General features: G+C 34.6%; 1 protein-coding gene across 2 annotated transcripts in view; it reads right to left on the reverse strand.

Annotated features, from left to right (window-relative positions):
- Positions 1 to 16,603, reverse strand: part of LOC135076891 (tachykinin-like peptides receptor 86C) — an 87,747-nt gene that overhangs the window by 39,417 nt on the left and 31,727 nt on the right. For both annotated transcript variants that reach the window (XM_063971402.1, XM_063971403.1), the window contains exon 7: positions 2,110 to 2,306. In XM_063971402.1, coding sequence (XP_063827472.1) covers positions 2,110 to 2,306 — 197 coding nt within the window. The remainder of the gene's footprint in view (positions 1 to 2,109; positions 2,307 to 16,603) is intronic.

Consider the following 16,603-nt stretch of genomic DNA (forward strand, 5'->3'; position numbering starts at 1 on the left):
TGCATAGTTTCATAGTTGAAGCATGTCGGAGTCCGTTGTATCCCACTTGATTGAAACTCCAAGTTAGCAATAGTGGCAGTAAGTTTTTGAATGCACGTGTACTGAGACTAAGGGCCTTGATGTTCGTTTGTTTGTAAATCCTAGAAATCAACAATGCTCTGGAATAATTCATCCGAGGGTTAAAAATGTAGCTATAACAAACACCGTGTCAATCTCTAAGGAGAATCCAGCCAAAAAATCACGCTTTCGAATTTAATAACTTGTTAATATATAATAAAACTTATTTAAAATCTCTGGATCTCAGTATGTTCGGGAGGTGATTCTCATTGCTATAGATAGTACGATCATCATAATATGCCACTTTAAAGTGAAAACAGTCGTTCAACGCTGTTTTACATACAAATAGGTGTATTATTTCTTTGCAATTGCAGCTCGCTGAAATGCAATTGGCTCGTTCCACCAACCGCCAGGAGTGGACTTATTTTCATATGATTTTAACGGCTATTCCAAAAACATGATAATGAGATACCTATTATGTGACAACGTTAAATGTGGAACAAGGATACTAAACTCATAACTTGGTGAAGTAGATAATATAACTTATATAGATCAAACTATAATCGTCTCACAAGATGAAGATAGCCGAAAACGTAATTTCTTACAAGCATTCCGCAAGAAAACTTCCGAACAATACGTTAAGATTGATTAAGGGAGGCTGTAATATCCCTAAACGATTCCATACAGTAAAACAAAGCATTGCGGTGATTCATCATTACCATCCTCAGATTTACACTCATTGTTCTTGGGTTCCATTCAAGCAGCCAGGAAATCTGGAGACGACAAAATTTGCCAACAAATCTCAGTGGTGTTTTCCTAAGAAGCTTTCAATGTCACAGAACATGATACTCTTACGAATTATGAATAAATAACAACAATACTTTTTAGTATTCAATCATAAATGAGATCGTTGAATATCCCAACGTGATATTTTTCGTGAAAGGTCTCTTAAAGCCGTCGTGAATATATAACAAAGGTAACAAATAATTTTGTATGTCATCACCGTCATACACTTTGCACTAGATGGAAGTTTATACTTAACTTTCGCCTATTTTCTTCTGATTAATTACAAAGTGAACCCAGTGAAAGCTAACCTTTCCCCTAGGACTGATTAAGCCTTCATTCGTTGCGTTTAATTTACGGTAGCTGTATAGATCCTGACTACAGAAGAATTGCTTGCATTTTCATTCTAATTATACAAAGTACAATGATGATGCTCTATGTTCATGTACGCAAGTTTTTTAAAGACCTAAACTTCCGAATATTATGGAAAAACCTCCTCTTTAAAAGTAGGTACTGGCTTAAAGCACTGGCTGTCTTGCTTTTGGCGTGGCCTCTTTTGGAACAACTGATTGAAATCAAGAAGTCTGAAAGCACGGCATATAAAGCAAAATGGTGGTCTTAAAAGTATAATCTTGAAAAAGTTATCTTATCAACAACCTCCTTTGAGCTATAAAATTTTATGGCTTGAGACTTTCTCTGGTCTCGGCTTATAAAGATGCCTGTCCGAGTGATTTACAGGATTTTCGCATTCTTAAAATTCAAATTAAATGAAACCATTGGTTTTTACAGCCCGTAAAAGGGGTTTGGGTGTCTTAATGTCAGGGATAAAGAGGTGTTTGAGTAATTATTCTCTTGCAAAATTGTCCTTTATTTATTCTTTCTTGAAATAGAAGCATGCTGACTGATATTAATGAAGATTTAGGCATACTTAAGTGGCGGGTGCTATTATGGTAATATATTATGTAAATCAAAATTTAGTCGGCTGTTTGGTGTAGTGGTTCGAAACGGACTACTATTCCGGAGGTTGCGGGTTCGATTCCCGCACAGTACAAACATTTGTGTGCATGAACATATTTGTTTGTATTGGACTGGGTGTTTTCTATGTATAATATGTATGTATTTACAAAAAAAAGTATTTAAGTATGTTTATATCCGTTGTCTAGTACCCATAGTACAAGCTTTGCTTAGTTTGGGACTCGAAGCGCAGTGTAAAATGTCCAAGGATATTTATTTAAAATGAAATGAAATAAAAAATGGAAAAGTACTTACTTATTACTCATCCAATAGTAAATGAGTGGGTTGAACATAGAATTGGCCATGGCTAGCCAATAGAAGCCCAGGTATATGTGCTGGGCGAACGGCGCTGATGCTAGACTCTGGTGGTGGTAGACCAGCACGAAGTAAGCGTGGTAAGGTAGCCAGCACAGCGCGAACACCATAACGACGAGCACGAACATTCGCACTACCTGCAAACAAGAGCGAATATTATTGATACTTGCATGACAAGCTCCAAACTGTAGGGTGTGGTGTAGGTAATAGAAGCGATGAAAATGTAATCTCAAGCCTCTTCTGAAAGATAATAATAAATAACCTTCAACATCTTTTTATTACGCGTGAAAGAGGATTTTCCGACAAACGAGGCTCTAATACATTGATTTTTACCTCCAATATTTTACCTACATCGAAATCGTTTGCGCCAAATTACGAATAAATTTTAATAAACCTATGTGTTGCTCGAATTAAGTATATTGTAGGACACAGACCAGAATCCATAAGTTTATGACAAAAGTAAGTACATACGAAGGCCCTTGAAAAGTACAACTGCTACGTGTTTGGGATACAGCTTCTATGAGGAAAATACAAACTGACTTATACCTGACATAGGACTATGTACAGACCCTCATAAATCTTAAGGGAGACGTTTTGGGTGCCTTTTTTGTTTTCTACTTTACATTAAGTGAAAGGAGATGGTACTTGGCAGCAAATAATATTTGTAGCACTTACTCCTTTAAATATAAATAACATGAATATTACGAAAAAGGTAGTAATATTTTACCCATTAGTCATTCATTCATTTACAATTGTATGTTATGTGAAACGCAGTTTGGTTAAGATTCAAATAGTTATAAGACGTTGCATCAGATTTAAATACCTAACTGATTAAATATAATTCCTAGTTTCAAAGATCACAAATAAGAAAAACATAACGTAAGTAAAGGAAGGGCTATTTTAGTACAACAAAATGATGATCTCAGATACTATTTGATTTTGTAGCTTACTTATTTACATGGGCATTACCTACTAGACTAGAGCTTACTTAAGTAGGTACCATGACCGTCAATATACCTACTCATCATAAACACAAAGAAAGAACATATATGGGATAAAATTTTCGGTGTAACAAACCTAATCGGATTAACCTTTTTCGGTTGATATAGGTTTATGACGATAAATACGTGCTATGAATCCTTATTGTTGGGGAGACCAGTTTTGAGAAATTCGTCCTTACGTTTTAGAACCGCTGAGTCCGTAGTTTTACTTATCATGAAACGTTTTTCACTGGAATCTATCAGTTTATGTAGGTCTACAAGTCTTGCAAATTGATATTAAACTATTATTGACAGATGATGATAGAACTGGAATGTGGAATCCAAAAGTTAAGTTAAAATTTAGCTCTAGCTAGCTCTAGCTAACTCGATAGCCAATTTTAAGTAAAAATTGGCTATCGAGTTTATGAAGAAACTCGTTCATGAGTTAGGTACTATATTGTGTAAATAAAATTCAGATAAATAAAACTCTTGTTTATTAATTACTTATCTACATAAATGTCAAGTCATTTGTGTCAGTATTCAACCGTACCACATAAAACGGTTTACGTTTATATCAACGCTGCAAACCAGGTCATATCCTTCTCAACGCGCACAATGGAAACAGCTCCTTCTGGGTACCCATCATTAGTATGCCGTACCTATACTAAAGTTTAATGCATGCTATAGACTCACGAACGATTGTTAAGTAGATAGACCACACAAAATTGAGTAGGAATGAAAAAACTATAAAATTTAAACGGCACAATTTAGGCGGTGTTACATAATACTCATAGTTAGAAAGTAATCCTTCCTAACAAACCAGGGAGAGATGATGATGTGATGATGCTAGTGTTAGACTTGATACTAAGTCTTTGGAACTATTGGTTAATAGCTCCAAAAACGTAACGTGCCTTCCGAAGTCACATTTTTTAAGTACTCAAAATAACTTAATGGTTTAAATCCGAAATTATTAACAATGTAAAATCTTATACCCAGTACTTCAAAGTCTAAAGTATCTCAGCTCAGTCTCAAATTACTAGACCAAAAAGGCGTATCTAATGAAACAAATTTAATAATACCTAAAAGCAAAATACTCGTACTAAGTCAGGCACTCTAAGTAGTAACTCTCATAATAAGGAGATAGAAATTGCGAGAGTTATTGACTAAGTTGACAAACTTCTTATCGTCACATTTACCGCTTATCCCGCAGTTATAAACTAAGCGCGATAATTTTCCTACAAACAATACTTACTTCGCAATTTATAAACATTTTCAGAAACTTGGTAATGGAGATGGTTATTTTGTCAGAAAGACTAAAAGTTTTTCGTTAATAGTATACTCTGTAGGTAAGTAGGTATACATATTTTTAAACAACCTCTATTATTATTAAACGTTTTCGACAATTATGGGTTCAACAGCAATATTCTGTCGGTTACCGTTTTGAATCTTGATTGTGTGTAATTTTGTGTTAATGATAGAAAATAGGTCTTTTACAACTGAAACTATCATTATCAACTGCGTATAACGAATAAAACTTTACGACCAAATAAAAAAGAACCATTTTAGCGTGAAACTCACATTAAGTAAGTAATGCCAAAGTTAAATTAAATTAAAAAGCAAATACAGAGTTAAGAAACGCAAACATTTGGGAATAATGACCAAATTACAATGTCGAGTAAAGGCAAGGTTCATTAAGGCTTCCTCTATATTAAGCCGGGTACTCACTTGCGTTGCGAGACCACTAGACACGGTAAAGTCCTGATACGAGCATAATATTATGTGCCCGAAAATGTCTCTTGACATCCACCGAGCGCTCTAAGGCACTCAGAGCAAACTGTGACTGCGACAGACCTGGATATTGGCCACGTAGGTATTTTTAATTAGAGCATTAGGGTTTAATTTTGCATGAGAGATCACACCAATGGGACACGCATTATATATTGTATACAAATTGGATCTAAGTAATATTGCTTTATAATAATTGTACCTCAGAAAAACATTGAAGAGTCCAGTGTGACCAATAACATACGAGTACGCTCTCTTAAATGTGTTGCAAAAACTAACAAGATTATTTAGACAAAAAGTCTACCAGTCAGTACCCAGCTTAAGGTTGAAAATAATTAGCAAAGCCCACATTTACACGTATTTCCATTCTTTGCAAACTTCGGATAGGTATGTACCTATCATGGCGAATTTTCGCTACCGTCATTAACGGAATATTAATTAGAGTAAGAACTTCCTGTATGGAAGGCTTCCGTAGATGTGTTCAAGACAGAGAGGTAGACTTCGTCACACAATGACTTTGTTTTTCATGCAGAAAATGTTTCAGTTCAAAAATATGTTACTAATAGTTAACCTAATTAATATCTATTAACCTTCGCGTGAAATTCTTAATTATAATGTTCATATTACGCCTTTTTTACTATTAATTAAAGTACTTAACCACTAAGAACGAAACCAGTAAGGTTTTTATTAAAAATCTCCTTAAAATAGTCTCTGGCCTAAATTACTTAGTATCAAACAAAAGATTCATTCGTATGGAAGCTTCGTAATGAAAAACATGGGAACGTAACAGAAAATTAAACCGAACAAATTTTAATATTGACTTTAAGTTAAATTTGTTTTGTTTGTTGGTCAATAGTTGGGTAAAAGTCATTAGTTATTATTGATTGTGAATAAGGTGTCGCTTCCAAATTAATATCAACAAAGGATTTCATGGAATTCGCCCTTCGTGCTGATTCTATTTATGACAAGGGTATTGTTGTGGACAGACCCTTTTTAGTAGTCATCGGTAGTGGCCATTGATATGTATTCACAAATGTATGTATGGTAACCCACTTTAAAGGAAGATATACCCACTGTCACCGTTGTGCTATTATTAGCGAGACAACAAATTGGAAAGCAAATGTTCCTGCAGTGTTAATTTGCTAATGGAAAGCTGGGCTTGTTTAATTTTATTTTAGGTAGAATCTGTGAAACTAATACGGAAATGCTCACTGCTTGCCTTCCTTAAAATAAATTTAAGAACCTGGCATGTACAATTTCTGGAACAAAATGGCCATTTAAAAGGAAAATCAACCCGGAGCCACCAGTTGCGCGCGGGACGCGGTGACGCGACGCACGTAGCAGTAATTCTCACCAAATAGTAGTGTACTTTTTATCAACTACCCTCCTTTTATTTTATAATGGAGGAGGAGAACGTTTTATGTGACGAAGATAAAAGTGATACTGACGAAGCTTTGAAGGAATGTGAACGAGAATTACATGCAATTCAAAATGAGAAATATGATAAAAGACCTCGAGAAAGTGACGGAAGCAGTGAAGAGGGTTTTATAACTGTGTGTAAAAAACCGAAAAGGCCAAAACACATGTCTGGAAATTCAACTAACACGATTTTGGAAATACAGGATGATTTGAGTGGAATAGAAGAAAATAAATATGAAGTTTGTTTATTTTCAACTCAAGTTTTACCTAAACAAATGGGTTTAGCAAGACTATTGAAAGGTGAAGGTATTACCAACATATGAAAAATCAAATACAAAAGTTCATTCAAGACATTTATAACCTTCAATGATAGAAAACAAGCTGAAAACCTTCTGATAAACAAAAAAATTGCAGAAATGGATATAAGATCACAACTAACAGATGAGAGCAACTTATCTTATGGCATTATAAGAGGAGTAGATCTAGATATGAGCGAAAAAGAACTTATGGAAGTTTTAAGTGCACCCTGTGATATCATATCGGTGAAGAGAATGAAACGTGTGAATTATAATGACAAATGGGAAGACTGCGAGACTGTCCGGTTGGGTTTCAAAAGCAAAACGATCCCACCAAGTGTAGACGCTTTTGGGTGCAAATTTGATGTCGAAAAGTTTGTATTCCCTGTGACGCAATGCTCAAATTGCTGGAAATTTGGACATGTGAAGAAATTTTGCTCTCTAAATAGAATTATATGTCCAAAGTGCGGTGAAAGTCATAACAACTGCGAAACAATGACATATAAATGTCCAAATTGTAAAGGAGCGCATATGGCATTGAGTAAAATATGTCCTTTCTTTCTCAAGGAGAAAGAAATTCGTTACATAATGAGTAATAACAATATTACTTACAAAAAAGCGTTGGAACTTTTCTTGAAAGATAAGAAGAAGAAAGAAAGAGAACAAGAAATATCAACACAAGGAAAAAATGGATTACCATCATCATTCCTATCGACATCAGACAATGACTATAGTTTGCCAATACAAAGAACATACAGTAGCGTAGTTAAGACTTCAGCAGAGATACATACTAAGGAATGCGAAGAAGAAAGAGAAGAATGTGTTAGTACAGAAAAAAAAAGTACATCGAAGAAAAAGAGAAATAAAAAATCTAAAAATAGACAAAATAGGCAGCAAGATATCATAACTGAATGTGAAGATATGGAAACAGAAAGTGAGGACCGGGAAAATAATGAAGAGAGAAATACAGTAGATTCGTCCAGAGAAAAGAAAGAGAAGTTTGACTTTTTGGGTTTAATTTTGAAATTGAGGAATATCATTATATCCAGAGAAACCTTGGAAGAGAAGATTTTTTTGTCCTTTAAAGTGATATTTGAAGAACTGAAACTATTTGCCTTAAAATTTTTAGCTGGTGGAGATTTAGTTGAACGTTTTTTTAAGTGTTTTAATGAAAAAAGTACATAATATTAATATTGTGCAATGGAACTCACAAAGTTTGCGGCCTAAGTTGGTGGACTTTGATACACTGCTATGTCAAGAAAAAATTCATATAGCATTAATTAGTGAGACATGGTTGGATGAGGATGAGTTACTTCGTATTCGTGGCTACAATGTATACCGTAAAGACAGAAATGATTCTTATGGAGGCGTAGCTATCATTATTCATAAGTCACTGAGTTCACAGGTTTGTTCCATAAGTGGTATCAACCCAGGTATTGAAGCAATACACGTTAGGATCTGTAATTGTGAGTATATTGAAAACATTATTTCTGTTTATTGCCCATCCTCTGTGCATACAAGTCAGACAGATTGGGATAAGATTTTTAGTTTAGCTAGCACAAAAGCATTAATTGCAGGTGACTTTAACGGTCACCATTCAAACTGGTCGTACAAAAATAATCAAAGAGGTTTTCAGTTGTTTGACTCATCATTAGAACACAGTTTTACATCGCTTAATAATGGGCAAGCTACAAGAGTGAAACTAGTTAACGGTAACTTACAAAAGTCATCCCCTGATGTGTCATTTGTATCCTCCGATGTTGCTATACATTTTAGGTGGCAAATAATGAATGAAAATTTAGGTAGTGACCACCTGTTTATCAAAATTTCTGTAGACGACAACTCTAACGATTTTAGTAATAGACGTAATTTTAAGAAAGCTGATTGGGCGGCTTATAAACAGGATCTATTAAACTCCTTTTTTAATTTTGATAGCTTAGACTGTAGTAGTGATAACATTCAAGAATATTATGATCTTTTATTGGATCAAATGAATCGATCTGCCAACAAAAATATCCCAAATATAAAAATAAGTAGGAATCCAGCCAAAAAATTTAAACCAAAAGAATATTGGAGTTCTTGTATTTCTAGAGTCGTAGCTGAACGTAGATTAGCGTTAAAAAGATTTAGGAGAAATCCCACCCCAGATAACTTACAGATATTTGAAGAAAGTGTTGCAACTGCTAGAAAAGAAATAGAGCAAGCCAAAAAAGTTAGCTGGAGAAAGTTTTGTTCTGAAATAAATGAATGTTCATCTGTTAACGATATGTGGAGAAAAATGCGATGGTATAAAGGATATCGTCAAACAAAATTTTCAGCCCCAGAAAATAAAATAAAAGATTTACTTCATTCTCTTGCACCAGACACAGTGGCAGGTTGTTGTCCTGACCTTAAATCGACTAATTTCAAACTTGAAGCTCCCTTTACAATGAATGAAATGGTGTGCTTACTGAAAAAAGTTGATACGTCCCCAGGTATTGATGGCATTACATATTCCATGGTCTTCAACTTGCCTCTCTCAGGTAAACAATTTTTGTTAAACTTATATAATGCAATTTTTAGGCTTAGTGTTATTCCGCATCAATGGCGATCGATATTAATAGTACCTATACCAAAAACAGGGAACGAGACTAATTCCGACATTAAACTGAGACCTATATCCCTTATTTCCTGTTTATGCAAATTATTTCACATTATGATAGCTAAAAGACTTGAGTGGTATATAGAAAAAAGCAAAATTCTATCAAATTATACATGTGGTTTTAGAAGAGCACAATCATGTTTAGATTGTTTAACTAGAGTAGTAACATATATTCAAATAGGATTTTCTAAGAACTGTCCAACAGCAGCCTGTTTTCTGGACATAGAAAATGCATACAATAACGTGTTAGTGGAGAAAGTTGTAGGAATTTTGGACGACTTAAAAGTTGGAAAAACTATTTGTTGTTATCTATGGTCATTTTTGAGTGATAGACATTTAATGATTAAGGGGGATAAAGAAGGAGTTCCTTCTGAAATAAGACATACTAATAAAGGACTGGCACAAGGCGATCCAATCTCTCCTTTATTGTTTAACATAGCCACTTTTAATATATGTCATCAGATTGGTAACGTTAATATATCTCAGTATGCTGATGATTACGTTCTTTACATTAGTCACAAAGATATAAATAAATGCGAGGTGGAACTACAATCAGCGATTGACATTATGATAAACTTATTAGACAGTATTGGTCTTCAGTTATCTGCAAACAAATCAAAATTATGCCTATTTAGTAGAGGTTTTAGAAGGAAAAAAGTAAAGATTAATATTGGTGATAAGTCATTGGCAACTGAAAACACGATTAAATATTTGGGAATTTGGTTGGACAATTCGCTTCGTTGGGGCAAACATGTGAACGAAGTGGCTCAAAAGACCTCAAAATTTTTAAATATATTGAAATTACTCTCGGGATCAGGCTTGGGCATGCATCCTAAACATGTTCGCCGATTATATATTTCATTAATTAGAAGTCGGCTTGACTTTGGATGTTTTCTATATGGAAATGCAGCAAAAACAAATCTAGATAAATTAGATCGTATCCAAAATCAAGCCTTGAGAATTATAGGTGGATTTGTAAGAAGTACGCCAATCCATGTAATGGAAACTGAGATATGTATAACGCCTTTGTTCATTAGGAGACTATATCTAGCCTATAAGTATTGTATTAAAAGTATGTCTATCCTGGATAACTTGACAGTTAAACTATTGATGGAATTATGTGACTCGAATAATGATAGCTATTGGCAGAGAGTTAAGAAACCGTTGCTTTGGTCTGTGTATAATGACTGTAAGGAATGTAATATACACAGTTCAGATCCTATTGAAATGTTCAAACTTGATACTTGGGTAACCAGTATTCCAATTAGCGATATAATACAGCTCAATTTAGATTGCATTAAAGGATCAAAGCGTAACCAGGAACACACCATAAAATACGAAGTAATCAAAGAATTGCATGTTAAATATGCTGATTGGCATAAATTGTTTACTGATGGATCAAAGAGTGATAGTGGTATAGGAGCGGCATATTTTGATTCTAATAGGAAAATATCTGGCATGTACAAAATTGCGGAAAGAGTTTGCATAATGACGGTGGAACTCATTGCTATCTCAGAAGCACTTAACTATATAGAAAGACAGGGAATTACTAAATGTGTAATACTTTCAGACAGCAAAAGCGCCCTACAACACTTGGCTCGGTGCGCTTCTGGTTACAGCAGAGGTGTTCCGATAGCCTATGACGTGCTAAATACTATACAGAAATTGGATAATATAGTGCTGAGATTGCAATGGGTTCCATCTCATATTGGCCTTAATGGTAACGAGGAGGCCGATAAGTTAGCAAAATTGGCATCATCTTCCGGTTCATATCATTCGATTCTTCCATTTTACTCTGAATTACTTCCAAAATATAAAAGCATTTGCTTTCTAAAATTCAAAGAATATTTTGACAAAAGAAGTACTGAAAAAGGTATATGGTTTAGGACAATTCAATGTCAGCCTCCTCGAATTCCATGGTTTTTAAATTTTAAAATAAATAGGAAATATATTGTATTGCTCCATAGATTACGATCCGGACATTATCCGTCTAATAAATTTGCATACCTTATGAAGAAGGTATCCTCACCTAATTGTGATGTGTGTGGCTCCTTGGAGGATGTCCACCATATTCTCTTAGAATGTGTCAAATTTCAAAGGGAAGGGAATTATTTATGCAAAAATATAGTCTGAATAATTATGACATAGGTGTATTCATAACAATTTTAGCTGAACCAACATCTGAAGCCGCTAAACATTTGGCAGATATATTTTTCTATAATTGATTCCCCTGTCCCGCTGGCGTGACATCCATTAAATTGTAAATTTAGTTTAAGGTTCGATGGGGCTGTCGTGTCTTAATAGACAAAAGCCTCCAAATAAATAAAGATTAAAAAAAAAAAAAAAACCCGGAGCCAAACAATTTATGAAAGTTAAATTCTCAGTATGAACCATCTCGTCTGGAAGCTACAAAGACTTGAATAACTTAGAATATTATTAGGAATTAAATGAAGAAATCTGGTGCAAAACAGCTGTTGAAATAAAAAGTAGGCTTTGCAAGAAGGAAAACGACGTAAAAGAAAAATTATGACGAAATTACGACACCTACGCATTACGTGTGTCGTAGTATTAAACAAAAAACGTAATACATATTTTTTGTAGAGTCCGTAACTGCTGTTTTTGTTTATTGTTATCAGCAGCAGCTGCGTGAGCATTTGTTCTGGTTCTTTTTGAGAATAAATCTAATTTGTTGGTCGTCTTGCTTAGAAGGGGATATAAGATTACCTAATACCGACTTCAAGACTTCTGAGCGAAAAGAACCCGTCAAATTTTTGATGTGGGTTTTATTTTGAACAATATTTTTTAATAATGACTTCAGAATTTTGAAAACCTGTTAAGTATTTTTCGAAATCTTCTACTCTTTATAAAATTTTAAAGTGTATTTTGTAATACATTACACGCACTTTTAACTTGTCTATTATTCAATACTAACTAGCATTACACTGATAGCCATTATGTAGGTACGTCATTGATATTATAGTCACTATTACCATACGAGTTCCCTTGCCTGCTCAATGACATTGTTACGGTATTGGAAAGCAATCATGCGACCGCACCACGAATGGGTCCCATACCTTAGTCTCCTTTTATCCATCGTTAATTGAACCCGGAGATTGGATGTCAAGGGTTAACCGGCTTTGAGATTATTTACGAGTGTGTTCCGTAGTACCAGTGCCGTTTTAGAGATTTGCTCGCCTTTACAGTTTTGTAAAACCGTATTCAAATAGGATATTATGCTCTTTGATTGTTTATTTATTTATGACCAGAATTTGAGTAGTTAGGCTTTAAATGTGTTGTATCATTAAGTACATCATCACTTAAACGACATTTTATATCTAGCTTTAGTACCTAACTTCAATATAAAATTCAATATTCTGAAAAAACACTATAGATTTTTAGGTTGCCTATGAAATCCATCAATTTGTAAGTGGACTCTATTTTAAACGAGATAATTTTATGGAACTGACGATTTTTTTTTACGAAAATACTTATAAGTACGGTTTTTGTACAACCAATGTAATAAAAAAAAACTGCGCATATTGAATGCAAGGTTGCATGTTACTGCTCTCGCCATTTGTTCCCTAGGAATAGACACATTAGGAATCTTCTTTTTTTACAGTCGTAGGGATACAGAACGAGGAAGCGCTTGGTGATTTAGGATACCTCTTACCGGGACTTTCTTCCAGTTTTTGCTAAGCTGAATCTATTGTCTGTGCTCTTATCGCATTAAGGATAAAGATCTTTTTGCTGCTTACAAAAACGAGAATGTATGGACGACATCACATCAAGTTAAACATGTGGCTTCTTATTCAGTTGTAATTTGGGATCATTTTGCAACAAAAATGAGACTCATCTGCTGTCGACTGTACCCACTAGAAGTTTCCAGAATTTTCGTCGAGGACAGAAAAGGTTCGCATATTGTTGGTCACCCAAAACATGTATGATTCGCTTTACCTTAAAAGGGTTTGACAGTCGCAAACCGAACCGAGAGTAAGTAATGTGTGACGAATTTTTTCATTTTTGTGCGATGCTACCCTAAACCCGTTAAAAAAGTAAAATCTGAGCGATGTATTTTTAAAGAGTTTTGTCGGTGCGTAAGCAGTATTTTTTCACAAATTGTTGACTGTAACGGTTATGATAATTTGTATGTTAATTTGAGTGCGGGCTCGGTTAAATAAATCGGGATAAATACTTGGTTTTAAGTGGACTTCAAATTATTAACGTAAATAATCTTTTGGATAAAGTCTAATATCTGATTGATTAAAAACATACCTTATAATTAAAAGTGGTTGCCAATTTAGTACCAACAAAGAGGAGTCCTTAACAAATTATATTCATCATCTAACACGATGGGGAAGAATTGCAAAACAAACACCCATAAAAGTGCCAAGATAATAAAGCACCCAAAAGGAGGGTGCCGTATTATGATTTATTGGCAGCTTTATGGGCGCTGCAATAAAAACTATAGACTTTCTTTTTTCGCTTTTCTCGTTCATTGAGTAGACAGTCACGTATGGTTGATTAGCATCAGATGAGCAAATAAATCTGAAGATCTAGGGCATCTTGTGATCTATGAAAGGACTCGTTTGTTTATGGCTTATTCCTATTTATTTCTATTTGTGTCACCCCATCGTGACAAGTATGTTGTTGAGACATACTGACTTGTGTGAGTGATGAACGAGATCCTTTACGTTTTATGTTGCATAATATTTCCTGTTCTGCAAATTGTAAAGACATGCTTTATATTCAAAGGAAATTTATACGACCACTGAGCTTAGCTACAGATAAATCAGGAAATGTTATCTTATTTTATCTTGACTTCATGCGGAATACCAACCGCTGGGGAGCGGTTGCACTTCGAGTTTCTCAAGGGGATACGGAGTGATTGGATTTTAATTTCACTTTGGCTCAAACGAAGTAATTACTTAGCTGATTACACGAAACATTTTAATAAATGGTTGTACATTTTGGTGCAGAGTTTGTTCCATGGGTTATGGCTTGTTTCATGGGGACTAACTTATGTAAACAATCAGTACTTTACAAACTAAATTCTTCCCCCGGCGGGAATCAAACCGCAACCACGACTAGCATAGACTTGTACGCAAAACAACAAGGTCAGGCGGTTACTTAGGCCGCCTTAAGAACATTTTTACTTTAGTTGTTACTAACATTTTTAATTGTTGGGATTAGACTGCATAAACTAACGTAAACATTAGATTCATACAAAGTACAATTTTTGTAACAGTAAAAATGTATGGAAGTGTCAATCCAAAAGTTTTAAATGTAGAGACAATAAACGTAAATATTGCCCGAAAAGTACTTTAAGAAATTATTTACTAACCGCTGAACGCAAATTCACTGTAAATTAATGGCCATTTAACAAAATGTATGCCTATAGACTTCCCTACCACATATTGGACCTAATGGTCCAATACAACCGTTTTTATAATACAACAAAAATAGTTCTGTGCTGTTGTCATTACATCAATGGTAATGAGCGCAAGTTTTCAGGTTCACACAGAACACAGAATTTAATTATTCTAAAGACATGTGTCTGAAGCTACTAAGTAGAAATTACAAAGGAGACAGCATAATGTCTAATGAAATTTCGTCTTCAGTTTGCACAGTGACAAATTATGGCAATGTGGTACTTAAACCTGCTTGATGCAACATATTGCTGTGTTCTGTCTCTCACTCCCTCTCTTGCTCTCGTATCATTAATCAACCTCAGACACTCTTGCACGCTCTTTAATTATACTAATGTTTATTAAAATATTTTATTGTGTAAGTTACTGACGCAGTGATTAAAAAGCCAGATATTATCTATCTGTAAAGTTTTTTAATATTTAGAATTTGATAAACTTCTTTAGATTGAAATACCTACTTGATATCTTTTTGAATATAGTTAGTTATACGGGTTTTCGGGAATTATTAAAAGCATAGTGTTTTAAAAGTTTTAAATATAACTACTTCTTTCGTTACCGTAATGAAAGAAAACTTAATAAATCAAGAACTTTTGTAAAGAAGGTAACAGAAATATTACTGAAGTAATTATTGCTACAGAACGACCATTTCACCTTGGAAACGGTCATTAGTATTCTAGCAGGCGCTACTACAGAACTTTTACTGAATCTAGTCTCCTGCCGAATCCTACCAACTTTGGTTGCCTTTCCACCAAAAATGTAATAAACTGAGTTAAAAGGTCTCTTCGAGGAAGCCAAGTTATTGATGATAACTTTTAATAATAGATAGGTGTAGTCATATTATGTGATAAGGAGACGAGGAAGAGCTAAAAACGCCGGAGTACCAACCGTAGCTATCTGAAGAATATAATCCTCAAGACCTGATAAGATTTTATCAAGCCAAGCTAAGGAAAAAACCATAGAAACTGGCGATTTAGTACATAATCATAGCGTACCTATTTAACGTATTCTGTAACTGATATTAACTCAACCGTTTTTCGTGGAACCCACCCTTATTCAAAACTTCAAATTAAACAAGAAAGGGGCAATTCAAGTTAACAGCGTAAAAAGATTTCAACTCAAAATGCCCATCAATAACTGGCTTAGTGGATCCGAAACAATCAGCAGAGGAGATCTTAATGACTGCTTCCTGAAACAGCTTACTTGAGTCCCTACTTGGAAAAGATCTTTTACTTATTGTTTCCTTGAAAATGCCTGGTGTAATTTTGACTGAACTTGGTAACTACCTCCAAATTTAAAGAAAGTCCTTCAGTTTCGATTGAAAAGAAGCGTGAGTAGTTTTTTATTTTATCCTAGGCGCAGACCACCGATTTTTAGTTGGCCGATAGTTGGGCCCGATTTTAATTTGTATGAAGAATCGGCCAAATCAAATCGGTGTAATGTGCGCACTTCCATACATGCCGACTAAACTATCGGCCGACGAAAAATCGATGGTCTGCGCCTAGGCTTACAATAAATTGATTTGTTTTATGTAAACTGGCAAAGATTGACCGTAAACAAACACCAAAGACTTCGAGTTATTTTTTAAACCTTTTGAATAAAACTGATAAATACACAGACTGATTACCTATCTTATTTCTAGACATCATTGTCATCTTTGAGGCATGAAGAACAAAAGAAACTGTGAACTCACCGCCTTTTATATAATTTCTCCCCAAATTTTCGACTATTCGACCCGCAAGACTTCAAGAACTATTGTTTGATGGCGACACCATTCTAACATCAACAGATTTTCGTAAACAAAGATATGAAATAGGTCATTAAAGTTGGCATAAAGAGGAACTTCGCCGACAGATAGTTGTGTGAAGTGGAAATGAGACGGTTCCGGGT

This window comes from Ostrinia nubilalis, chromosome 12 (assembly GCF_963855985.1).
Source record: "Ostrinia nubilalis chromosome 12, ilOstNubi1.1, whole genome shotgun sequence".
Classification (NCBI taxonomy): domain Eukaryota; kingdom Metazoa; phylum Arthropoda; class Insecta; order Lepidoptera; family Crambidae; genus Ostrinia; species Ostrinia nubilalis.